Source organism: Salvelinus namaycush, chromosome 23 (assembly GCF_016432855.1).
Source record: "Salvelinus namaycush isolate Seneca chromosome 23, SaNama_1.0, whole genome shotgun sequence".
Taxonomy (NCBI): domain Eukaryota; kingdom Metazoa; phylum Chordata; class Actinopteri; order Salmoniformes; family Salmonidae; genus Salvelinus; species Salvelinus namaycush.
Genome location: NC_052329.1, coordinates 30,996,269 through 31,022,877, shown reverse-complemented (window position 1 = coordinate 31,022,877; position 26,609 = coordinate 30,996,269). Strand labels below are relative to the sequence as shown.

The window sequence follows — 26,609 nt, the reverse complement described above, 5'->3', positions numbered from 1 at the left end:
TAGTTGGGGAGGCAGCCCTGGTCATCTTCAGAGTGAGTCACTGTAGCAAATCCCTCCTCAGAATAGCCCAGACTAGGGCACCGCTAAACATGAAATGCTACAACTGTGGAGTGAAATAGGGTTAAATGGAACTGTCCTACACAGCCTACAGTGATTGGGTAACACGTCTGCGGGCTTAGGTCAGTTCAGGATGCTGTGGCAGCAGTACACGGGGTTATTTCAGCCCGTTCTCCGCCAGATTTCAATATCCTAAAAACTCTGCTCATCACTCAAGAACAAAAAACACTCACCACCAGGTTAATGACACCATTATGTAACCGAGAGGTATCTGACAGTAGCTTTTCAGTGAGGGCAGACGCTTACAGATAGCCTTGTATCGAGTCAATTGGAGTGTAAGAAGACCAGCAATTGAATACACCTTGGAGAGCAGAAGTCCTCTTTTTTTCCAGTCTTTCTCCTTCCTTTGAGCCAGAAGTCCTGCCATCAGAAACAGCAGAGCTCCTGGTTCTTTCTCAATTTTCGAAAAAGTACATCCTCTCCTTGCCTCATCCCTGATCTGAAAGAATTGACCAGGTGAAAGCCAACCAATGAGCTTCCACCATATTGTTGTCACCTGTCAAGTATTTTCTAATCAGTGTAGATTGAAGGGGAGAAGAGATTTTTTTATCAATTGAGCTAGAGCCCCTTTGGATCAGCCCAGTTGCCAAGCCTCTCAGCTTAGAGAGAATACAACAACAGGATGTGAGGAGGAGGAGGTGTCTGCTGCAGTTACACAGTTGGACCAAGCCAAATGTCTGACTGGTGACCAACTAGAATCAATACCATTGAACAGCCTTATGTTGGCTAAATGACCACATATAGGAACTAGCACATTGACTAGAAGGTGAACTTTACCCCCCAGACCAACTGGGTACACATAAAGATGTCTGAACACGGTCTGACTGACACCCACCTGGACTTCAGAGTTAGGGTCCACGGGCTGCAGGCCGAACCAGTGCTCCTTCCCACTGAATTTACACAGTTCCTCCTTCCGGATGGACACTTTCCCTGAAACCACACATGGACAGACAGACGTCAACATACTTGGAAATCCTCCAGCTGAAAGCATAGTGTAACTGTGTGTGTGTGTCAGCTCCTACTCACCGACAGGCAGGTCCCTTTGAAAAACACCCTTGGCGAATACGTAGAAGGACAAACACTGAAATGGTCGTGGGATCTCAAAGTAGAAGTCCTCACCGTAGAAAGGGCTGGAAAACAACCACACAGGAAGTCGTTGAAGTGAAGAGCAAAACGCCATCTTTAGGCTACGTTCAGAGAACAGGCTGACCTCTGTGGAAAGGGAACATTTACTGAAAACTTGGTTGGCTTTTCATTGGGAAGGGTTTATGACTGATTAGCCTGATCCCAGAACAGTTTTTTCAGCCAAACAACTTATGTGACAAGGAGTTGGCATGACAAACAGATCTGGGACCAGGATACTATTTCAAGAGCTAGAAGACAACACACCGACGACAACACAAACCAAGGCCTTATCCACAGACCGCCCTACATCAGCAATCATTAAACAGCAGGTGCTAAATATAGCCTAGCTCTGTGGTGGCCAGGCCTCCTAGGACTGACTGACCAGCATACAAGTGGTTTGGAAGAGCAGGCAGAGAGGGTGCCAAGCAGATGTACCATCCATCTATGACCAGGGTCATTTGCGTTCATTACTATGCATGGGCCGACAGGAGAGAATGTTTTGAAAAGGAGCTGGTGCAACTTGAACCATGTAAAAAAAAAAAAGAATTATTCCAGTCCTGAGCCCAATCCCAATTGCTTAAAAATCTATCATATTTTCGTCTCCGCCCCAAACCTAGAAATAGTTGCTAGGTGAAAGCGCATCATTAGGCTGGCTTCACCTGGTCAGTTCTTTCAGATCAGTGCAATGAAGGAGGTGGCGAGGACAGATGTTTTTAGACAATTGAGAAAGAGCCCTTCTGAGCCTAACAGGCAGTTAAATACTTGTCACTGTTATTAATATTTTCCAAGAAAATACAATTATGTTAATGTACCATAACTGCACATAGTTACTAGCCTGTTACATGGTTATTATGCAAAATTGTTACTTTGGTAGTTACTCTGGTATGAGGCATAATTTATGTAAAGAGAAGCCAGAATGGCTGTTGGCTGCAGAATGGTGTAGCTTTCTCAAAACAGTAGAAGCTAAGCAGGTTTAAGCGTGGCTAGCAGGTGTATGACAGACCAGTACGAAAACAGGACAACTGACAGACATCTGTTCCATTATCTTAATAAAGTCAAACAGTGCTAATAACGTTGTGATCTGTTCATAAAAGCTGTGTTCAAGTAAGGCTAGCTTCTATGCAATACTGCATGCACGATTGGTGAAATGCCTTGCCTGTCACTTCCGCAGTGAGGGTTTGGCAACAGGCTGCAGACGCCCACGCATCCTCCAGTGCACATAATCACATGGATTTACGCACTTGTAGCCTCCACACACACACACACACACACACACACACACACACACACACACACACACACACACACACACACACACACACACACACACACACACACACACACACACACACACACACACACACAACCTCTTTCGTTGTCCCGTTCCTTCCCCCTCAGACAGATAACGGGTGTAAGCATTAGTCCAAACACTTGTGTTTGGCAAAGAAAACAAGAGTTTCTATTGGACAAATTCAGGTAGGTCCCTCCCCGTTTCGCTGTGCCACTTTCTGTATTTTGAAGGTTCTATATAGTTTGAGTGGCATTGTCCTTTGACCACCCCATAAGTAGAGAGTAATATGGTACCGGTATAGCTGCTCCACTGCAATTGTTTTCAAATATGACAACTTTGTGCAACGTGACAGTGGCGGGAGGCAACAACCTTGGGATTCTGCAGAGAGAGATTGTTCAAGTCTTATAGCCATATGAAAGACCATGCATATGCAGAGAGAGGTAGAGAGAGAGAGAGAGAGTGGGAGGATGCACTTCCTTAGACTCTAAAAGGAGCCCTTTGAACGGCGGGTTTGCGACAGTGGATAAAAAAAAGAAAATAAAAAAACTGATGTGCGTTGTGAAATACCTAGAGAAGACGAGCACCGCGTTTACAGTGAGATGAACGAGACTAGAACCAGAAACATTAGGTTCTACCCGTGTCCATCTCCCCCAGACAGCTCTGAATGGGGAGCTTGTAAGCAGCATAGTTCGTTTCAAATCAAATATGGCTGCTCTCATCGTAGAGGATTTAGCCTAGCTAACACTGTCCTCGTCTGGTGTTGCCCAAATGACACTATGCCCACAAACACACACAGCCAACTCGGCTGGGTGTCCTTCTGTTCTTCCTGGACTCGAGAGGCGTATCTAGTTGGGGAGGCACCCCTGGTCGTCTCCAGGTTACAATAAACATTAAGGCTAAAGGGTTACGTTTTCAATGGTGTTACATGACACCTCCACATTGATCGTGAAGAACACATTTCAACGTTAGGAGAGATGGTAAGGAAATTATACTGTTATTACCCTGCCTGATGACATTGACACAAAATGATAAATGAAAAAAGATCTGGGTCCTGCAAGGAAGAGGATGTTACACATCATATGATATCACCATGGCAATAGTGCAATATAGGCTAGGCTAAAATGACAAGAGCAATGTCTTCACTGCGCTGTTCTTGCAGGCAGTGCTGTGAGGTACTTTTGAACATATGAAGGTAGCCTACATGTGCCCTTTTGTAAGGTGATCACTAGATGCCCATGCTACAAAGAACATAATTGGCTAGATTATTGTGACTGATGAGCAAGTATATGAATGGTGTATTCTTTATTTAGGACTAGGCCTATCGTTAGTGGTTAAAATCATATTTTATGAGAGAAAGTCATACTTCCGAGTTCAGACCTTTGTAGCATGGCCAGATAGTGACTACCTTTAGTCTGAGGATGATGATGGAGGGAGATTGTGGCTTAGTTGGTATAGCATTGTGCTAGCAATGCCAGAGTTGTGGATTTAACCCCGGGGCCACCCATTCGTAAAATGTATGCGCAGGGCTGTGTCGCTTTGGATAAAAGCATCTGCTAAATGGCATAGATTATATAATATCATTATAATAATACTACTATAAAAAAAATGTTGTTACCTGAGGCTCTTGTCAAACACCTTGGTCCGGAATACCTCCTCCTGGTCCAGGCTGATGGTGCAGAAGGTGCAGAGGTCCCGCTGTCGGTTGGGCCCCGAACACGGACCCAGGTTCTTGCCTTCACCTGCAGGATATGGAGGGGAGGGTCAGAGAGGCAGGTGGTGCTAACGTGGAAAATAGACTTCAGTCAAATAATTGCCAAGGTCTCTTTCCCATCGACCTGCTGTTACTATGGTTGATAATACCAATGTGAACATTTAAATCAGCGCTGTTCAATTCCGGTCCTGGAGGGCCTAAACACTTCTGGATTTTGTTTCTACCTGGTAGTTCATTGTTAGAAGGAGAGGAGGAAAAACAGAAGTGTTTTTGTCCCTCCAGGACTGACATTGAACAGCCCTGATTTAAATAATAAAAAACACCCTAAAGATAATTTGTTTCAACTGAAGTGTGTTCCGTAAGGCCTTCTTTGAAGATTTATTTTGATTTTGACAACTTCATGATGTGGCATGTAAGGGGGCCTAGTCATTTCATTGATGCATTTAGCCAGGATACTGAGGACAGCGCATTAACTTCCTCCCATCATGCTCCTGGCTCTGACAGTGCCGCGCTGATTCACAAATGTGAAACACCTCGGAAATATCCAGCCAGGTAAACTGCTTGCACCTGGATCAACAGCACAGCAACGAATACCCACTAAAATGTATATGCTACTGCACCATAAGAAGGACTGCACACCACTACCTGTAATAGAGCTCTGTCTGTCTACATCTGCTATATGGCGCGTCACCAGGTTCATGTTTTAATAGTTTCGCACATCAATGTGTGTGTGAACCACAAGATTATTCACTGTGTAGTGGTTAACAGTGGTCTAAATTGGTCTGGGATACATAAGGGTGAACAAACTTGAATGGAGAAAAGCCAGAGTCGGAGATCAGGCTCTTTAAAAGGGCTATTAATATAGGTCTAATCCCAGAAAAGGGCTGTGAAAACCTACAGCAGAGCCCTGAGCTGCCACTAAGCTCCGGTGAGCCTGACCTGCAGGGGAGTTCAAGCCCTCGCTAACTCCACCCTCCTCCATGCCATCCTCACAAGAAAAAGCACTGGTCGCCATGGAAACACAGAGGCAAGAGGTCAAAGAGCAAACGTCACGCTAATACAAACTTCTCTCTTTGTACTGAATAGACTACAACTTCCATTGACACTTTTTCGTTTAAGACATAAAGAGAAACCCCAAGAGGAAAAAAGGTTTCGTAAGATGGCAAACTGATTTTCTTGCCAAGGGTAGTTCCTCAATTTCTCTCGTTTCCTGGGTGCTAATCAATGCATGTTAGTGAAACTGCCATTTGTTTTGCAGCCGATTTGTGTGCGCGCAAGTGCATAATGCATTCATTTATTATGTTTAAATGCACACCTATGATGACAGTACTTTGTGCATGTCAACTTCTGTGCTTGTTTGTACACTCATGATAGCATCTGCAGAAGTAAGCATCAGAGCCAGAGCGAAGGGGAGGAAGGGGGGGTAATACTGGTAGAGTAGTGGTACAGTAGTCTATAACCAAGGGCAGGTACTATGATTAGTCCTTTTTAGTGAAAACACTGACCAAAGGAGGAGTCCCATCTTTTAGACCATTGAGATAAATTCATACTTTACTAGACTTCCTGCAATCAAAACAGGTTTATGTATGCGATGCTTAGTATGTTGTTTTCCCATTTTGCAGTAGATAGTGTGAATGGTGTTGTTCTCTCTCACAGTTACCCTAACAAAGCTGACAGTATTGTTTGTGTGCCAGTAACATTCCATCAAAAGATCCTGTGTGGTACTGTGCTCATTCAAAACTAACAAACTGCATAAAAGCCAGGTGCATGTTTATGAACTCAAACAAATTCTTTATCAAATGGACTTTGACAAAGTTACTTATATATCTGCTATAGGCTAGCTGTTATTCATAGATGCAAGTAGATGCTTTACAGAGGATAATAACAATGATGGATGTAGTCTTGATGTGGAATGTGTTTAGGACCTCAAGAAGTCTCTTAATTGCAACAAAAAAAAACAATGCACTGACATCCATGGGAAGGAAGCAATTTCAGTAATCAACCTGTTCTTATGATTATGACTTTTAATTGATCTTATTCACGTGAGTAAACTGCATTGCAAGGGCCACACAGAACTTATAGAATGTATTATGGAACTTTTATTAATTAATGTTATTTTCCTGCTCAAAGAATGATGGACAAGGGTGTTTGTGACCAAATATATCCCGAAAGTGTAAAAGTTCCACTCAAAGAAGAATACATTGTATCCATTATCTTTGATGAAATTAATATTTTTCTCAAATCTGGGTAAATTCACGTTTTTTTTCCTTATCAATATGACAGTAACAAAAACCAGCTATTAGCCAACCCTGCTGGATAAGGGTATGGCTTAAAATTTCAAAATCATTTCTCAAGTGATGACTAATCTGGAATAGAGTAATATCGAAACTAGTTAGTTATTTCAACACAATTAAATTTCAGTACCTAACCAACACACGGAGACAACTTCCTGCCACGAGCGTTTCGCAAGATGAGAACAGAGACAAGGTAACTAGCTAGCTACTGGTAGCGTGAACTAGCTATGAATGACAAATTATTATTTGATAGCTAGCTAAGATACATTGAAACAAATGAATTACCTGTATAGGGAGTGGCACAATTTCACGGAAAGCACTTTACGTTTGCTAGAAAAATAGACAGCTAAATTAGCAACGTAGCTAACTAGCGCGAGCCAGCTAACAGTTAAGCTAGCCAGTCCTAGCTCATGTGTTTTGATGCGTGTGTGTGGATTTCAAACCACTGACTGTACTAACTAACTAGCCCGTCTTTGCATAGGCTTTTGTTAGGAGATAACCTAGCCGTGATATTAAAATAAATAGCTACATTGTGACAGCGTTTTCTGAAAATATAAAACAAGTTTTATCGGGCCCGGGCAACATTCATTCACAACAATGTCTCAATCTATCTTCATGAACTGGCTGTGTTGATCGTACCGCGCCCCTCTTTTTTCACGTCGTTTACTTTTTGTTAAACCCTTCAATTGAAGAATGCCGATACAATAAATACATTGTTCGCACTTACATATCTTTCCCCGCAGGCTTTGTAAAATCCGTATTCTCGTGTCCTCTTCTTCCGCCATGGTCCGACTTGACTGTATCTGTAGCTAGTACATTCAACGCTTAGCTATAATATCCGTTTATGAATGCAAGCGAAGGGCCAACCTACTGCAGCGTCACTACGAGCGCTATTGGCCGTACGCTGACATTAGACTAGACTGGAGAGACTTGTGTGAATACTATTCACTGCACTGACTCTCACAGTTTGTAAAACAAGTGGAAGCTCTGTTCAGGATTCACACAAAAAAGTGTCAAAGATGAGAGGATGCGCCCCCCCACTCCTCTTTTGGTACACGGCCTAGAGACACGGAATTTGCACAGACAATACTTGTAACTTCTGTGGTTGCCATAGGAGCATTTCTTGATATTTTGTTATTTGAAAGTTAACAATGTTCAGGCCTACTGCTGATATATTTTTGCAAATTCGGATTATGTTCTTTTTTCAGTAATACAGGGAATTGGCTATGTTCACTTCTCTCATCTCTTTCTTATTTCAAGGTATTCACAGTTTGGATGGTGGATTGCTTATCCAATACTATTCAGGACATTCAGAAGGACAGAGGGAATACAGGTATGCACACCTGCCTGCTCAAGGCAAGCAGAAATGAAAGTGCCTTGTGCCTGTCAATTCGGGTGCCAATCCTCTTTACACCACTGGAACAGCACCCTAGACCCAACCTTATACTAACTTTAGAAAACCCTAGTCCCAGTCTTATCTTCACTTATTTTTCAAAACTGTAACCCATGTCCTCATAACGCTTAACCCTAGCACCAGTCCATCTTGACCTCAAAACCCTAACCAAACCCTTGTGCCCACTTTATTGCAAGCCCTTTTGAAAACCTTAACCCTAATCCTAAACCTGACCTTATTTTCATATGGGTGATTCCTCATGAAACTAGAAAAAAAAATACCATGATTTTGGGGATTTTCGCAAAATGTAATCAATAGAAGGGTCCTTTGGAGGAAGGATTGTTGACATATATTTGACATTTGTATCCCTCTTAGATGTAAAGTCCCCTGTTTAGGGGACCTGCATGGTTCTGGTACCGGTTCCGACTGACATTTTCACTTATAAATCGGATCTGTGGACACTAGCTCAAAATGGCATGCATTGAGCGATAACCTTGGTTCCCACAGACACAGTAGTATATTGTCTGCCTGTGTGACGTAGGACGTTAAATCTGAAACCACTTGAAGCTCCTACCATTTAATTCGCTCTTCCGACTGTCCATCAACTCCTGGCTGAACCCTACATCACATCCACTGAAAAAGCGCATGCCTGCAATCCTTACATCATAGCGCAGCAGGTGAGAGTGGTTTCATCACTATAGCATATTCAGAGATCGATTTATAGCCATTAATCTAAAATATTTTATAGATTTTAAACAAAAAACTATTTCTGGTTGTCATAGATGGACAAATTTAATGTGAAATTAATATAGCTCTATTTGATGTTCACAGCGGTGAGGGCAGGTGTTTTGATCAAGAGAGGCCTTTAGAAAATATGCACATTTTCTCTAACACTAGACAAACAAATATGTATTTTACAGTTATAAGGAAGGTGAAATCTTATAGTAAGCGGTTTTATAATTTGATTATACTACATTTAGAAAGCATATGTCATTTCAAGCCTTATTCATACAGTTTTGTTGAATAGGAAATACGTCATATAAAATATTTCATATTTTCCTCATTTGTACTGTGTACTTGCGCTTGTGTCTTCAAAAGTGACTACACCTGAGCAATTTCTATTAAAAAAAACCCAGAAAGGTGAGATTTGAACCTTTCTTGGAGTATGATGCATTACTAGTTACTGTTTATTGTCTTCTCATGATTAATAATTACTTTTGGAGATTATGTAAATTTCATTTCAGTTTACATGTGGTTACTGTACTACTGATGACACTGCCTTGATCAGCCTGTTGCATGCTGACGAGGAACACCATGGCCCGGTCCTAAATGACTGTAGAGTGGTGTATCAAATCACACTTGGTCCTCAATACCAACAAGACCAAAGAGATGTGAGTAGACTTCAGGAAGTGTACAACACCTACCTCTGCAACATCTATCAGAGGTCAGAACATGGAGATTGTAGAGGAATACAAATATCTGGGTGTCCTCTTGGACAATAAGCTCCAGTAGAGTAAATGTGCAGACCTGATCTACAAAAAGAGTCAGAGACTGTACTTTCTCAAAAAGCTGGGATCTTTTAATGTTGACTGTACTATACTGAATCTTTCATTGAGATTATTTAAACTTTTTGTATTGTTTGTTGGTTTGGCAATGCCACTGTCAGCCAGAGAAATATGCTGAGAAGGATTATCACCACAGCAAGCAAGGTACTTGGAGTCAAACAGACAGGCCTGGATGATATCTTTAAGTTCAGGGCCCTCCGCAAGGCTCACAAAATCATTTTAGACCCAAGCCACCCCCTGTACCTGGACTTTGAACTAATCCTCTCTGGGTGTAGGTATAGGGCACCTCTCGGCAGGAAAACAGAACTAGACAATAATTTGTGCCAGGTGTGATATCCCTCCTAAATAGCTCGGGCTAATGTTCCTATCGACCCAGTAAGGCCAGCAGGCTAGTCTCTTTTTATTGGTATGTAACTGTTATGAAAGTTGTATTGTCAATTTGTTTTCTATTTAAACAACACTTTAAACGTGTACATGACACTTTCTTTTGGACGAGACTGACTTTATCAAAATGATCCTGTTTACACTTTGTCGTCAATTTTAACACTCAAATAAATGTTTCTGACTAATATCGATACCACATGGGCTGTTTTCTATCAGAGAAGTTGTTTATTGCCTTCAGTTGCGCTTTAAATCATACTTGAGAAATAATTAGTTGGAACATTTGTAACATTTTGGCCTTACCCAGGCCTCGTTTAAGGCTCCACAATGTTTCATCTGTAGGTGCTACAAAGCACCTACAAATGTGTGTCATTTGAAGCTTTACCGTAATATGAGTAGCAATTTGATTTTAATACAAATGATCTTATATTGAAAATATAAAAAATTGATTACTCAAATGTTTTTATATAGTGATGAACATAATATACAATACGGACATATCAAAGTTCCAGAGTGGGATCTCCTCGTTTTAAAGTTATGGCCCATTTTATTCAGATAAATTGGCATAGCATGCTCCTTTACTTGTATCATTGCACATCCTGCAAATCGGCAGCAGAGGGCAACCGTTTTCACATTCACTCTGTTGGTAATGCTTACATATTGGATTATAACTCCAAAGTAGCAGAGATCCCATTCTGGGAATTGTGTGCTTGTAGAGTATGTTATGATCAACAATATATTGAAACATTAGCCAAATCAAAAATGTTATATTTTAAATATTCATAAATGAATGAAAGAAAATTGGTTTTGTAATCAAAATACTACTCATATTGCAGAGCAAGCGGTTTCATATGACAATTTCTGCTTTGTAGCACCTACAGATGAACCATTAAGGAGGCCTGGGTAAATGTCACATTCCAGCTTCAATGAATGATTTCTCAATTATGCTTTAAGATACAAATGTCTATTATGTCAACAATCCTTCCACCAAAGGAACCTTATATAGACTACATTTCATGAAAATCCCCAAAATCATACTCTTCTTTTTGTTCTAATTTTGTGAGGAATCACCCATATGGATGTTTTTATCTATGTGACCACTTACCTCATCATGAAGGAAGTAGATTAGATGACCAGATGCTTGTGTTAGAAGAGGAGACCAGTGTGATTCAATTTGCCGTTTCTATAAACCAGAGGAAGTTTCAATGTACAAACCTAACCTGCTTTGCATTTGGTTATATGGTCCTTATGGGTATCAGCCATGATGACTACTCCATGACTATGCTTTGATTTGTCAAATGTGTATTATTCATCAATAACTTTATTTAGACTGTGTAGCTAATTGTAAATAGTTAAACTCTCATGGCCTGTGACTCACAGCCACCTCAATGGTTTAACTTCATTAACACAGTCAACTTAATAATTGAAGGAGCAGAGAGTAGTAGTTAAGGTTTATCCAGAAACTGGTAGCATTAGGTAACAAGGGGGTTGCGGAGGAGAAGGTAAGTACTGTACTACCAAATAAACCTGTTACCAGATCGGGGCCAGTCCCGACTCCAGGGGGATGGGGAGAGGGGAACATCTGGATTTTGCTTCGTGTGGGCCAGACTCTAAAATGTTGCTGGGTTTTGTTGAGGGATGATGGGAAAGGAATTAACTTCTCAGATGGGCTGACCCTCGAGGCCACCAAGTGACTGTAGAACTGAATTCAACAGAGCACCAGAGTAAACAGACAGTCAGATTTACTAAGCGTTTGCACTTTTGCAAAATCTACACACACTTTTATTTACCGAAGGTAATACAACTGAGAAGTTAGGTAAAACATTTAACACAAAGGTAGAGGAGCATTCAGTAAAGTAAAGAGTAAAAATATTAGATGGCTTAGATTTGTTTTTATTTATATTTGTCTTATGAAAGTAACGGCTGCAAACTGCATCAGTGCAAGGACTTACAAATTATGGCCTCCTGTGTGGTTATTTTATCTAAACAATAGGAGGGTGTGTGTGTGCCATGCATTCATTTGTCCTCTTAATTCCAGAATGTAGCTTAACAGCTCTTCTCGGCAATTCCAGACAGGTTTGTTTGTTTATTTATCTAAATAACCCAAGACACGGGAATATAAAAACAAGCATGTATGTTTTCTTCCTGTCATTATCTACTGGTTGATTGATTAATTATTTATTCCCTCTGACAAACAAACTGCAGTTTGTCAACTTTGTAACACTTATGTATATTATTTTAAAAGACACACATAGGGACTCGTTCATTTTGGTGGTGCTGTCAGTGGTAATGACACTACCAAAGTGGTGGACAGGCTATTAATATGAATGGTAGCCTATACAGTGTAAATATAAATTATTATAAAGTGCAAATAACTATGCACAATTAGCATAGGTAGAGAATATGGACAGCACAATAATTATGAACTAGTCTCAAAGCAAAATAAAGTACAAAAATAAATCACTTTTTTTTTTAAACATGAAAAACGACCGATTTGTGTTATAAGTGAAGAAGATTCAATTTACATAGATGTCAGTTAGGTCCTCATTCAATATCTGCTTTCCATTGGCAACTTATTTCAGATATATCTGTTTTCCAGACCCAGGTCAAATACACAATATCAAATAATGTTTTCAAAGTACTTGAGGTGAACTTGATTTAGTTTGGGTCAATTCCATTGTGTCCATTATTTCGGGCAAATGAACCTAAATCAAACTAACCTAAATCAAGCACAGCTTTGAAATCTATTGACATACAGTACCAGTCAAAAGTTGACACACCTACTCATTCCAGGGTTTTTCTTTATTTTTACTATTTTCTATAAATATACTAAAAATAAAGAAAAACTCTGGAATGAGTAGCTGTGTCCAAACTTTTGACTGGTACTGTATGTATTTGACTGTAGGTCTGCAACTTACTACATAGGCATATAATCACTTAAAAGTATTTCCCTCCTGAATGATAAGTATTATGTTTATAAAGAGGTCTCTTCTTTGCACTGCATGTATGCTTTTCTGACTTGGGCGAGGAGGGAGTGGTTGCCCTAGTGACAGAGTCTTTTTTCAGATATGTAGAAGAAGACTGCCCATAGCTAAAATGACTGTCTGCTCCTGGTGTGGCCATAGGGTCCTTATGGCTGGGTGTCTCTCTACCGATATAGTCTACTTGCTTCTGCCTTTTGGAAGTGAGGCTTGTCTGATGTTGCTGTTTATGTTCAATGCGCTTTTTAGGCTTTCTATACTGCATATCTGAAGGGGAAGGCTTTCTGTACTGCATATCTGAAGGGGAAGGCTTTCTATACTGCATCTCTGAAGGGGAAGGAGAAAAGGTGTCGGTGCAGGGGGGTGACATTGGAGTTTTTTGATAGTGTCCATCACTATTAATTCTAAATGGAATCTCTTTCTCGGGCGCCACTGACATGTAGTCATCTGTGTCCTCCCATTCCTCGTGCTTAGGCTCTATCTTCTCTATTGAGAACCTGCCTAGCAATCCCGCTGGCGCTTTGCTCTCCTTGTCGATGCTATATTGATCCTCCCCTTCCTCTGTTTTGATGACATGCTTTTTCAGATTTAAGTCCAAAGTTGCTGGGTGTTTTGGATCTGTGGAGTAGTTGTTGCTGCTGTACCCCTTTCCTGCTGTCTCCTGGTGTTTTTTTTCATGGCTCTTCTTGGTTGCGAGGTAGAGGAAGCGCTGGGGGCAGAAGGAGCAATGATACCGCTTCTCTGTGCTGGGGCTGCGGGCACAATTGTCAAAGCAGGAGCCATTTTCCATACAGCTCTTGCATACGTAATCCCTGCTGTCCTCAGCGGTCTCAAAGCTGGCACTGGGGGATTCGCCGGGGGGACACTGCTTTGCACAGGTCCGACAGAAAGTTGGGTGACAGCCAATGACATGCGCTCTCAGACCAGATGCTGTTATGAAGGTGCTTGCACAGATGTCACAGGTATATGTCGTCTTTGGGCTGGTGTTTCTGAGACGTTGTTTCAGCTCTGTGCCCTCGCTGGAGATGCTCTCTTCAGCACTTCTGCATCCTTTATCCAGGTAGTCTTTGCTGGCCCTGGGCACTACTGAGGATGTCATGGAATAGCGTAGACAACGTTTCTCTTTTCTGTGTTTGGATCTCAGTTTCTTACTCTTCTTCTTGGGTTTGTAAGAGTAATAGGGACGCCAGAGCTTGTCAGCTGTGTCACGGTCAATGAGGTCATCGCATGGCTCTGGCTCTATGACAGAAGTGACCTCTGTCCTGAAGCGGAGGCTGGAGCTCTCCATGCTGCCCTCTGTAGGCCGGCCCTGGTCCCAATACTCCTCTACCTGGCTCCCGCTGCTTCTTTTCTTCTTCCTGGGGAACAGCTTGGAGCCCTTGATCCTTCGGCGAATGATTGCCTCGTTGCCAATTTTCACTGTGATCTGGCAGAGGGGTAGAACGTGACCATCCACGGAGGGACCTGGACATGCAGGCTTGGCAATGTACGTTTCAGTTTCCCCCCCTGCAGTCTTGCTAGGCATCAGGCTCTCAGCCCCTGGTAGAAAAAGCTGACTGGTCATGGCTTCAATTCTTTGGGCTGCAGCTGAGAGCTCACATAGCCTGTTCAGAGAGCTGGGTGGGTTAATTTTTAGGATTGGTAGATTGTGACTGTTGCCCTCCGGGTTCTTAAACCTTTGGAATGCGGCACCATCTCCATAGTCCATTGCAGGGGACTCCACACCTGCCTGCATTATGGCCAAGGGGGTTGTATAGCTATATGGAGGCCCATTATGCTCGGAGTGAGAGGCCTGTTTTCCTGTGCCTGCAACTTGGTCTACATCTTGGTCACAGGGCTGATCAAAACTGATGCGTGGCATTACTGATGCCACCACTTTTGGAGTGGCCATGAATGTCACAGGCATTGAGAATATAGCAGCATCTTGGTTACTCATAGCGCCACCATCATCAAATGAAGGGATGGGAGAGCTGCAGCCCAGCAGGGCCTGCTCACTGCCCCCCAGCTCCTCTGAATAGGTCTGACTGTAAGTCTTGTAACGTCTCTTTCTAAACTTCATAGGCAGAAGCCTGTAGAGTTTTATGGGGTAAACGCTGCCCTTAAATCCACCATTTGCTGACTTCTTACTCACAGACAATCTGGGATGGATTCCGTGGAAGGCCTTCTGGTGGTTCTTTAGGATGTAGTAGGTCATGAAGGTCTCTAAGCAGAAGATGCACTGGTAGCGGCGCTCACCTGTGTGCCAGATCTCGTGTTTGGTGCGATACTCGGCTAGGGCAAACACTTTATTGCAGTAGTGACAGGGGTACGCCCTCTGCCAGGAGTGCACATTCTCGTGGCGCTTCAGACTGGAGACGGTCACATATGCCCGTTTACACACACTGCAGTTATAGACCCTCTGGCCTCCACTAGGTTTCACTAACCTATCTACAGCCTGCAGTGTTTTTGACGTGGGGTTCTTTTGGAGGCTGGTTGGAGGGAAAGGGTCAGGAAATTCAGGAGGAGATAACTGGACATTAGTTACTGTATTGTTCGTGCTTGGCATGCTGTCTGAATAATGGTCTGCCCTGTCCTCTTTGCCTTGGGGCTCGTGTTCAGGCGAGCCCCTCTGTGCTTTCGTGCACACCGTCTCGTGGTTCCGCAACCGCTTCAAATGCATGAACTTCCTGCGACAAAACTTGCAAAACAAATGACTGACAAACCTTTTTTTGTGCATTTCTGTGTGTACGGTGAGAAGTGCTTTATTGGTGAATATCTCTGGACAGTGCTCACAGCTGTAGATTGATATGCTATCATCTGTGTGGGGTGAAAGTGGAGGTGGGTCCAGCTCCCTGTAGCCATTATCAATGGCTAGAGGCAGCTCATTGGCCCTGCTTGTATGCACTATCTGCGGGTATAATGACGGGGGTGACGTTCCCACAGGTTGTACAGTGGGCTTAATTAATGCCGGGCTGCTTCCAGTAGAATGCACAGGTTCATGTGCTACAGCCGGTGTTGGAGGTGTGCTTTTACTCAAGGCGGCTCGCAGTCTGTGACGCTTTTTGAGTGGGCCACTGTTCCTGCTGGCCAGTTGTCTTGGTTGGGACTGTGTGGGCTTGGTGCCCTTCTTGTTCCCTTCTTGTTCTTCCTGGTTGCCATCCCTGTGCTCAGGGTCCCTGGGTCCCTGGCTAATGACTGCGTAGGAGTGCTCTGACAGCGCCTGCATGGACTCATTGTCCACTGCGAGGGGGCAGGGGGCAGGGCAGCCCGCTGGGGTCTGTCCAAGATCAGGTGATGGCCTCTCCCCCCTGTGCAGGTCTAGTGGGGTGAAGAGGTTGTTCCCGGGACCCACCTCAGTGATAGAGAAAGCATTGGTGATCCGTGGGCCTCTTGCACTGTCTGGTTCCTCTGGCCTGGAGGTCTCTTTCTTTGCTTTACGGGGCCCTTGGGCCTTACTATGGCCTGTGGTCTTAACAGGGTTGGTTGAGGTCTGGATCTGTGGCCCACCTGAGTCCTGCCTGTCTTGTTCCACTAGTTTCTCTAAGAAGGGAATCCCCAGTCTTTTTCCAGCTGCCATCAGGCATCTAGTGTCCTCTGTGCTAGGTGATGATGTCACCTTGGAACAGTAAAGGAGGTTGAGGATGCTGGCGAACACCTCAGACCTCAGGTCCATGAGCTCCAGCACCTGGCTGGAAGTCCACACCTCTGGGGAGGTGAAGGCGCTGCGGAAGTATCCGCTGCAGGCAGCCAGGATGTTCCGGTGGGCCCGGAACTTTACATCCTCCACCACGATGGTGACATCACAGAAGAGGCCCTGGGAGCGCTGCTCGTTGAGCCTGCTGAGGAGCGCCTGGGGATGGGAGCTGTCCATCAAGCCCTGGGTGCAGGGAGACGTCACGGTCATCTGCATAGAGGACATAAAGGAAATTTCAAATTGGTTTTGAAACATTGTTAGCCCATTGCTTATAGTCACAATGAAAAATATGAACACGTCATTACATTTGTACAAACTGAGTCCCATGTGGCTCAGTTGGTAGAGCATGGCGCTTGCGACGTCATGATTGTGGGCTCGATTCCCACTAGGAACAAGTATGAAAATATATGCACTCACTACTGTAAATTGCTTTGGATGAGAGTGTCTGCTAAATGACTAAAATGTCAAAATGACTAAATTGTCATTCTGGAATGTAAGAAAAACATATGAAAGGGGTACATACTTTTTCTTATGTGGAATTAGAAATTGTGTTATTTATTCTGTTAGATTCTTTAGTATTCAAAATATTAGTAGGCTATAATTGTGCAAACAATAACATTTCCTTTCATACAGAGATAATCTAAGGTATATGGTTTGTTACTTTGATTAAGCATGGGCTGGATTTGGAAGTAATGGCCTTATGGAAATCAAGTGGAATGTGTGAGTTTTCTAAGAAAGCGATCCCGCTCTTCTTACTTTGTCACACTAGATGGCAGCAAAGTTTGAGATGATGCTTGCATGCCATATCTTGAAGAACTGTAGGCCCTATCTTATTTTCTTCAAGCCTATTCAAATAGATTAACCAGAACAATGCTTAGTTCTCATGAGAATATACTAATGTAATATTTACTTAATGAAAAGTAACAACAGCACAAAGATTTCCTCTTGACATTACCCTTACAAAATGTTTACAATGCTGTACATGAAGAATTTCTGATGATTCTCTGTTGGAAAAAACAACATTGACCATACATTGGAAAAATGTATACACCTGGAAATGAGCACTCACCATTGTCTGAAAACCAATTCAATTAAACTTCTTGCTTTCAGACATTTTTATTTTACATTTCTGAATAATTGCCTCGTATGTGATAGAACTACACTGAACAAAAATATAAGCGCAACATGTAAAGTGTTGGTCTCATGTTTCATGAGCTGAAAAGATCCCAGAAATGTTCCATACGCACAAAACGCTTATTGCTCTCATTTTGTGGACACATTTGTTTACATCCCTATTAGTGAGCGTTTCTCCTTTGCCAAGATAATCCATCCACCTGATAGGTGTTGCATATCAAGAAGCTGATTAAACAGCATGATCATTACACAGGTGCACCCTGAGCTGGGGACAATAAAAATAAACTCTAAAATGTGCAGTTTTGTCACACAACACAATGCCACAGATGTCTCAAGATGAGGGAGCGTGCAATTGGAATGCTGACTGCAGGAATGTCCACCAGAGCTGTTGCCAGAGAATTTAATGTTAATTTCTCTACCATAACATTGTTTTAGAGAATTTGGCTGTATTTCCAACAGCCTCACAACCACAGACCACGTGTAACCACGACAGCCTTCCACATCCGGCTTCTTCACCTGCAGGGTCGTCTGAGACCAGCCACCCGGACAGCTGATGAAACTGTGGGTTTGCACAACCAAATAATTTCTGCACAAACTGTCAAACTGTCTCATCACCAGGTTCATAACTGACTTCCGTGGGCAAATGATCACTGGCACGCTGGAGAAGTGTGCTCTTCTCAGATGAATCCCGTTTTCAACTGTACCGGGCAGATGGAGTGTATGGCTGTGTGGGCGAGCGGTTTGCTGATGTCAACGTTGTGAACAGACTGCCCCATGGTGGGGTTATGGTATGGGCAGGCATAAGCTACGGACAACAAACACAATTGCATTTTATCGATGGCAATTTGAATGCACAGAGATACCGTGACAAGATCCTGAAGCCCATTGTCGTGCCATTCATCCGCCGCCATCACCTCATGTTTCAGCATGATAATGCACAGCCCCATGTCACAAGGATCTGTATACAATTCCTGGAAGCTGAAAATGTCCAAGTTCTTACATGGCTTGCATACTCACCAGACATGGCACCCATGGAGCATGTTTGGGATGCTCTGGATCGACATGTACGACATCGTGTTCCAGTTCCCAACCAATATCCAGCAACTTCGCACAGCCATTGAAGAGGTGTGGGACAACATTCCACAGTCCTCAATCAACAGCCTGATGCAGAGCAAAGGAGATGTGCCGCGCTGCATGAGGTAAATGGTGGGCCCACTAGATACTGACTGGTTTTCTGATCCACGCCCCTACTTTTTTAAATTTAAGGTATCTGGGACCAACAGATGCATATCTGTATTCCCAGTCATGTGAAATCCTTAGATTAGGGCCTAATACATTTTTGAAAAATTTGACTGATTTCAGTAAAAACTTTGAAATTGTTGCATATTGCATTTTATATTTTTGTTCGGTATATATGTGAACCTATTCCTGAAGACGTATGGCTTCCTGGAGACTCTTCTCTGTTTTGTTGTTTCCCAATCTGGTGAGGCACATTAGGCTACTTAACGCAGAATGACTACAGTCTGGAGGCTGCCACACTATGTTCTTAATAAACACTGACTAAGCATGCTCTAGTCAAGTGCCTGAAGCAAAATGACTTGTACCTGGCAAGTGATACATCTGGTGGAGTGGAAACTAGAATGAGGACAAACATGTGATTCACCCAGGATGTGGAGTCGCTCTACCTGCTTCAGTCAAACGTTCAATGCCATTCCAGGTCACCAGCCATGCTAGAGTCATTGCCCTTACTGGCTGGTAGGTACATCAGCATAATTCATACTGAGGGCTCAGGTTGATGGCAGTAAATGAGATGGTAATATTGTCTCACCTGACTCATTCGCCCTTTCTGCCCCTAGCGTTAGTTCATTATTCATAAGCACTGGAGGATTGTTTTGACTGCTCTCACCCACACACAGCTGAGACAGAGCTAATACAATTATAGGAATACTTAACCAACGCCCTATAATTGAAACGGGTCCGCTGCACTGGGCTACAGAGCCACTGTAGAGGAACGACCACCATGTTGACCATTTAACTCTTTTCAGCGTAGAATTCAGTTGCTAATCCAGTCCCTAATCGCACATTCACGGAGCGCACATACGGCTTACACAAACACGCCATCTGCTTCACTATATCTATAGACATCTGTAGAGCATTCCCACTGGGATCACACTGGTTGAATCAATGTTGTTTCCACGTCATTTCATGGAACCAATGTGGAATAGATGTTGAATTGGAGTTTGTGCCCAGTGGGTTGTGTTATGTTTGTGTGTAACGTCTTCCGATGCTTTTGCATGTGGTTCAGTGCGATTTTAATGTCTCTTGTCTTTCTGTCTAACCTAAGAGGAAATTAAAGAGCATAGCACTTCCTGTGTGTTCCTCCCAGGGGAGTGGGCCTATGTCACTGTGTGGACTGGTCTGAGGCAACACCTCTGTCAGGTTTTTAAACAGGATGATGCTTAGGTTATCTGCAAAGGCAAGTAGCTTCTGAAGTTAGCGGTAGGCTATATTTAGGCTATCAGCATTTCTTTTTGACTTTCTGTTTGCATGACTATTAATATGATTATGCCTATATGCTGCTGAAGCCTAGGCAACATAGTTCTATTTTTATTAGCATCCTGTGATTTTTGTCCCTGACTTCTTTTCAAAGAGGTCTCTGGAAACATATTTATTTTAAGATCAGTGTCACAACATACTTCCTAATGCAAAATGTCTTCTTTCCCTGTTTGACTTTTAAGATGCAATCCCTGATGTCCGGCAGAGGTGCTTTGGAGCGCACCACAGCTTTGCTTACAGAGAGAACAAGGCTAAGGTCAGCTCTGCAATTGTGGCATTGTTGTTATGCATATAGTAGGGCAGGTTATAAATGTGCACTACCAAATGCTGATAATGTAATGTTCCATGGCATGGCGGCCATTTTCTATATTCTTCTTTATCCTTGTTGAAGGTGAGCTGTTGGGGTAGGTTAAAATGGCTGCCTGTTTATGGGGTACCATTTGTCCCTGCTCCAGATTGCCATTAGACCATGATGTTGAGATGAGACCTCCTATTCGTAACAAAAATATCATTTTCCATATACCCTTAGTTGAATACTGCCCTAGAGGCATCCCTATTGCTTGTTCAACTACATTACACCTACGTGTTTTAATATTGAAACTGTACTCATTTTCAGTCTCTATATTTCAACTGACTTTCCTAAGCATCACATTCTACATATTACTCAGAAAAGGCAGGGAAGAACGAATAACCTAATGACAGAGGTTAGATTTACATAATTGCACAGCAATAAACCATACATTCCGCCCCAGGCCATAAACACTAATTTGACTTAACATGTCCGTATTGAAACATAAAAATGTGTAGTCACTAAACTTATTAAAGTGATCAAGCACCCTTGTTTGAAAAAAAAAAAAAAATCTTAATAAAATACATATTTTTGCTAATGTTTTCTCTAGGTGCCACGATTACAATATGGCTGGCAGCAGACAGAGAAGAGAAGCCTTACGTATCGCTGTGAAATACAACCTCCTGCCTCCCCGTCTGACAGGCCTCTGTTGTCATGGCAACATGCTGTGGCGCAGCACTTATTGGGATTCAGATTCAGACGGATGGCGGGGCTGGTGGGCGACTGCATTAGCCGTCCGGGGATTTGGTGTGGTCCTTCCTGACAGCGAGCCCTGCCTGTCTGAGAGCCACAGCACCGCAGAGCTCCCAGGCTCCAACGCCACTGCAATGGAGGCTCGCCGCCCTTTGTTTCCACTCTGGATATGTGTCAGTCGGTGTGTGTGAGTCTGCAGCAGAAATGCAGCAGCCCGATGGACTTTTTCTCTCTTCTGCTTCAGCCTTGATGCTGATTTCCCCTGGTTTGTGCCGTTTTCCTTGTATTTTCATCTGGAAATTGCCCGCATATCTGCGGTTTCAGTTGATTATTTTCAATGAGGGCTGATATGACCAATTTTCTCTCATCTTGATGTGCTTTACTCTGTTCACACATTGAGCGGAAATTTTGAATTTGTCATCAACGGTTGTCTCTTTGCCACACCCTAGTTCACTGTGCCTTAGAATATCATGCGATATGCATTTCAAAACCTTAAAAATTTAAATCCCCTAATTTCTGTGAACCACAAGACGAGAAAAAAAACTGTCTTGAATACAAGCTGTCTACTCAAACAAAGAGCGAAAATGTTATAGCAGAACCCACTCAAGCCACCTCATGCAATATGTGTATTTCCGTTAAAGATAGGTTGTAGATTGCGTTGAAACGTGCAGAACATACCTTTGCGAATCAGATAAAATGACACAGAAGGCGAACAGCTGACACAGAAGGCGAACAGCCAAAAACATTACGCAGTGTCCTTCCACTATAGTTCATATTCTCTACCATACAGGAAAATAACTTTTGTGAAAGGAAGGCGAAAGTAGACACTTTTTTTTTTCTAGACTCGTCGCTGCTCAGTGGTGCTGTTGGAGGCAGAGCTTTCGCTGTTGTCTTTCCTCCTCTCCCTCTCTCATTCCCTCCCTCTCTCTTTCTACGCTGATCACTCCAGCTTCAACGTCCTTCGTCTCTCCCTAGGTCCTGGTCGAGTACTCCCGCTCTCTCCTCTTCCACCCAGTCCTGTCCTGGCTTGCCTCAGCTCTCAGACCATTGACCACAGGATTCCCACATTGAAGTTTAAAAATAGCTAGACTGGACTATGGGTCTGTCTGCTGCCTCTGTGCTGCCCGGGCAACTGGAGCCCAGCGGCATCTACTCTGCAATCGCCAAGCAGGAAACGGCAACTTTATAAATCATGGCTGAGGACGGTAAGAGAGAGCGGCTCAGTGCTACATCACACACCACTACGCCGTGCTGCACAGATCACAGAGAAAACACCTAGGTTGCACGCCTGCTACCGGGGTTACGGCGATACAACTTCAAACAAAGCGCACCCACAATCACATTTCTGCTCAACTTCTACACTGACACCATTCATACTGTATCTCATAGTCCAAAAGGGAAGCTGGATCTGTAGCTCACTTTCAAACACAAGTCACATCAAGCTCTCCATCTGTCTCATGCCTATGCACACATTCACTTTCTCTTTGTCTGTGCTACTGTGTACACTCAACCCTCTCTCGCTCTTTGTCAGCACATCTGTGTGCATTGCCTCATGAACATGATAAGCCTACAATGCTCTTGTTTGTATATAGCAGCATGATCAATGAGATATCTGTGACTATATATGGTTTATTTCTCTCATCTGCTTCTTCACTTTCAAAGTAAGAGAAAGTGAGAGAAAAAAGAAGATGTAGAAGAGAGCAGGGGGAGAGGAGGACCGTCATCTTTGTGGAGGCTGCTGATGGATGGGAACATAGAGGGATGCCTCAGCACTGCAGAGTGCAGGAGGGAGGGGCTAAACCAGGCAGGCAGGGCACTGCTAGCCCCACCAGCTGCTGTAGATGCACACAGTCGCTTTATGCGTATGAAGGCGGAGGGGTTTTATTACAAGTGTTTTTGAATTTGCATACGTGTCTTAGCTTTCTTTCCGGGGTCAGGGATGCGGCTTCTGCAGCCGGGTGTGAAATCCATGTACATTTTACATTTACTTGGTCTCACAGAACAGATTGACCTCATGAAATGCATGGGAGACATTTGTTGTGCACTTTCTATCAGTGTTCGTTCAGCTTATCATGAAAATCCCCATGCCTCTGTCCCCTCCTGCTCCCTGTGCTTTCTCTCTCTGCTCATTACTGGTCACATGGCCTTGTGGTTGTGATCGAGACGCACACAATTAACCACAAGCTCAGCCGTCTGCCAGCTATTTCTAGTGCAGGCCTACCCGGCTTGATTGTTGACATTACCTGAGTGCAATCAAGGCCTCTGTCTGCTTGCATTGGCCTGGGTAAGCAGTACACCAGCCTGGAGCACGCCAGCCCTCACACTTCTTTCTGTAAGCCGCTGCACTTTGGCATGACCTTGTTGCTGTGGCAACATTTGAAGAAAACAGTGCTACCTTAACAGCATGGTGGTATGAAACAGTAAAGGTTGCGAACCTTACACGTTCTGGGAGGGAGCCTCTTAAAGCAAAAGGAAATATGATTTGAGTGGCCACTATCATGCCTTATCTCAGTTTTTCCTCTGGTGTCTTTCCGTTCTCTTCCTTCAGTGTTAAGACATTCCTGCTATGTATGGTTAATGGTCTTGCCTGCTTCCTCCCCACTTTTCCTGTATTTGTAGTCTTGTCTGCACAATCAATTTCCACTGGTGCACTGCAGGGTAACTCAACATCCCAAAACAAATAATAAGTAGCCCTCCTTTACCATCCATGCTCTTTGTTTTTTTACAGTTTTGAGAATTGCAAATTAAGTGCCTGCAGTACCTACTGTTTGTCTCAATTACCACAACCCCTCTCCCACAGTATTTGTTAGTACTTCGAATGTCTTGCAAACAAAGAATACATAAAGAGCGGTTGAAATTTGAACAAATAATTTGGACAAATTTATATTGCTATATACACATTATTTGTGGATATCGGAGAAATTAAAACGATCCAACCTGCTGATTCATTGTTGCCATTCTCTGGGATGAATTCTTCTTTCACTCTTGAATAATTGCTTGGAGATTCATCCCTGTCAGACAGATCACATATCAACAATGTTTGATGTGACTTTCCCATTTACTTTTAACATTTCATTTAGTTTTAATAGAAATTGTCTAGATATTTTCCTTTCTTCTGACATCCTCTATTTTTTTTGGCACACCCATCCGTTAAATGCATTACAGCTGGGATATTTTCAAAACCACAACAAAAGAAGACATGCCTTTACTGTCTCAGTCTGTCCGTAGCCACTTGCAGAGCCCAGCTAGAGACTAGACTAGAGGAACATTGATCGGCAGGGAAACAGAGCCCATAGCGCAAGCCTGACTAGGCCTTGTTCTCTCTCAAAATACACACACACACACTGCGTACATAAACACTGATCCTCATTACTGTTGCGCTGGCACATCCAACTCACACATGCTCAGTAGCCGACTAACATTTTTCCTCACGGATGGTCCTACAGGCCCTTTTGCTGTCGCTATGAAAGTGAGCAGTCCCTCTGGAGAGAGAAAGTGTAGGAAGGAGAGTTGTAGCTAGCCAGCTCCAGGCCTGCTCTTTCTCTGCCTAGCCATATAATTTACCTTCTGCCTTCTCTTCTGTTTACTCGTGGCTGGCTGCCTGTGTCTGGGCCCAGCCTGGGCACACAGATTCTCCCTCCAGTCCACTCCTGAGACGCTGCCCGTCTGGAGGCCGATGAGGCGCTGACACTGCTGCGTCACTCCTGCTGCATCACTGACCTACAAAGAGGAGATGAAGAGGACATGAGGAGGAGGGGTGGTGGGAATGTGTTGCAAGGGATAAACGAAAGAGTGAGCTCTGCCCAAACGCATAAATAGAGAGAAAGTGAGGCTTCCGGGCTGGTCGACTGTCGCAGGCCTAGCCACTGTGGTATTCAGGAAGTGGAGCCAGAGACAGATCTTTTATTGTTACGTAATGAATATTTTTCCTCCCAGACCCAGCTAAGGAGGCGGTGTTTAGCGACTCTAACTCAGGCTAATAATAGAGCTCAGTACCATTGAGGGCCGTGTGTGTGCGGGAATCTGATCCATTTCACTCCCCGAAGTGAGGTATTTGGACACAATTGATTGGTTGATTTTTTACAACTTAAAGACACGTTTTTAAACAACAATACATGCATTAAAAACTATCTACATCGTGTCCTTTGTAATGTTTCAATGTAAAGACAGATTTTTAAAAATTAATAAACATGTTCTGTTTTACATGACTCTCCTCTTTATAATTTAAAGGGTGAGTATGAGTTAGTTTCTTTAAACAAATTAAGTGGGGTTATGTGGCCTATCTTTCTGAGTATACTACTAAAATGTTTGCTCTTTAAAAAAATCCCCTTTCACCAAACTTCCCTTGCACTTGGAGGGTTCACACATTTTTCTCTGATACATGCGCTAAGTAGGCCTACCTAAGATTACATTCAAACTCATGCTAGTGTGGTTACAGTTCAACAGTAGGATTAAGTTTGTCTGACTGATACCACTTGTTTTGCACACGTCACCTTTGTTTTACTTGGAAATCCTGAAGTAAGGATGTGCATTTCTCTGCCACTTTGCTCCCTCTGCTGGCTAGTGTTTGTATCAGACCCCCCTCACACAGCTCCTTCAGTACAGCTGGTTTTCAGCAGAGGGCGTAGGAACGCTAAATCGGTCATCAAACAGGAAACATCTCCAGCATTACGTCTGACCCATGAACTCATTATAAGTAGCTGTGTAGCTGAATCTGTTTTAGGCCTACTCTTTATTATAACAGGCATTTTAATACAATTTACAACACCATACCAATGTGTTCTTACTGTTATTGAGTGTGATAAAGATCGGACACTTTACCAAGTATCTCATTTCAACTGAAGAACACGACCCACAGTCACACCCAGAGAGTAGCACACTGATACAATTTACGTTGGTCAAATAAACTCATTTAATAAACACCTCAACAATTCCATTGCAACATGCATTCATTCAGATAATAGTATGGCTTTACTTGTAAACAGTGCATATAACATACTGGATTAGAACTCAAATGCAATAACAAAAACCAAGACTAAATAATTGAATGTTATTTGTTCGAAGGAAGCCTACAGCATTTGGCACTTTTTATTTTTGCAGAGAGAATAAACAAGCTCTGACATACACATTCACATAACATAAATCAAGCAATAGTGCATTTTAAACACAGAGACACAACACACCATTCAAATACATAACTCCTTGTGCTAATGGCAGAGAAAATTACATTTCCTCAAATCTTTATTATGAGATGAGTAACACTGTCTTGTTTAAGTGTCTAGCTACCTCCATGTACATACTGCTGGTTCTCTTTGGTGTTGAAGAAGGCAAAGAATATCTTCCTCC

General features: G+C 43.1%; 2 protein-coding genes and 1 long non-coding RNA gene across 4 annotated transcripts in view; 1 reads left to right on the top strand and 2 right to left on the bottom strand.

Annotated features, from left to right (window-relative positions):
* The window catches only part of LOC120018294 (ras GTPase-activating protein 2-like), a 43,322-nt gene extending 35,980 nt beyond the window's left edge, over positions 1-7,342 (bottom strand). Inside the window, exons 1-4 of the mRNA XM_038961422.1 lie at positions 7,266-7,342; positions 4,149-4,272; positions 1,144-1,247; positions 953-1,047 (exon numbers count right to left, since the gene is read on the bottom strand). Of these exons, the coding sequence (XP_038817350.1) occupies positions 953-1,047; positions 1,144-1,247; positions 4,149-4,272; positions 7,266-7,323 (381 nt within the window). The 5' untranslated portion in view covers positions 7,324-7,342. The remainder of the gene's footprint in view (positions 1-952; positions 1,048-1,143; positions 1,248-4,148; positions 4,273-7,265) is intronic.
* On the top strand, positions 6,668-25,466 carry LOC120018304. Of its 2 annotated transcripts, XR_005472206.1 has the most exons (5): positions 6,668-6,731; positions 7,799-7,871; positions 20,404-20,477; positions 21,121-22,468; positions 24,881-25,466. It is a non-coding gene; the product is annotated as an uncharacterized LOC120018304 (long non-coding RNA). The 2 variants fall into 2 exon arrangements; XR_005472205.1 differs by having other exon boundaries at positions 21,121-25,466.
* Positions 12,734-25,200, bottom strand: LOC120018292 (zinc finger and BTB domain-containing protein 38-like). The gene is made up of 3 exons (XM_038961417.1): positions 24,828-25,200; positions 24,201-24,274; positions 12,734-16,741 (listed from the first exon to the last, which is right to left on the bottom strand). Exons 2-3 carry the CDS (start codon positions 24,219-24,221, stop codon positions 12,815-12,817), a joined length of 3,948 nt encoding a protein of 1,315 aa, XP_038817345.1. The 5' UTR covers positions 24,222-24,274; positions 24,828-25,200; the 3' UTR covers positions 12,734-12,814.
* Positions 25,467-26,609: the final 1,143 nt, after the last annotated feature.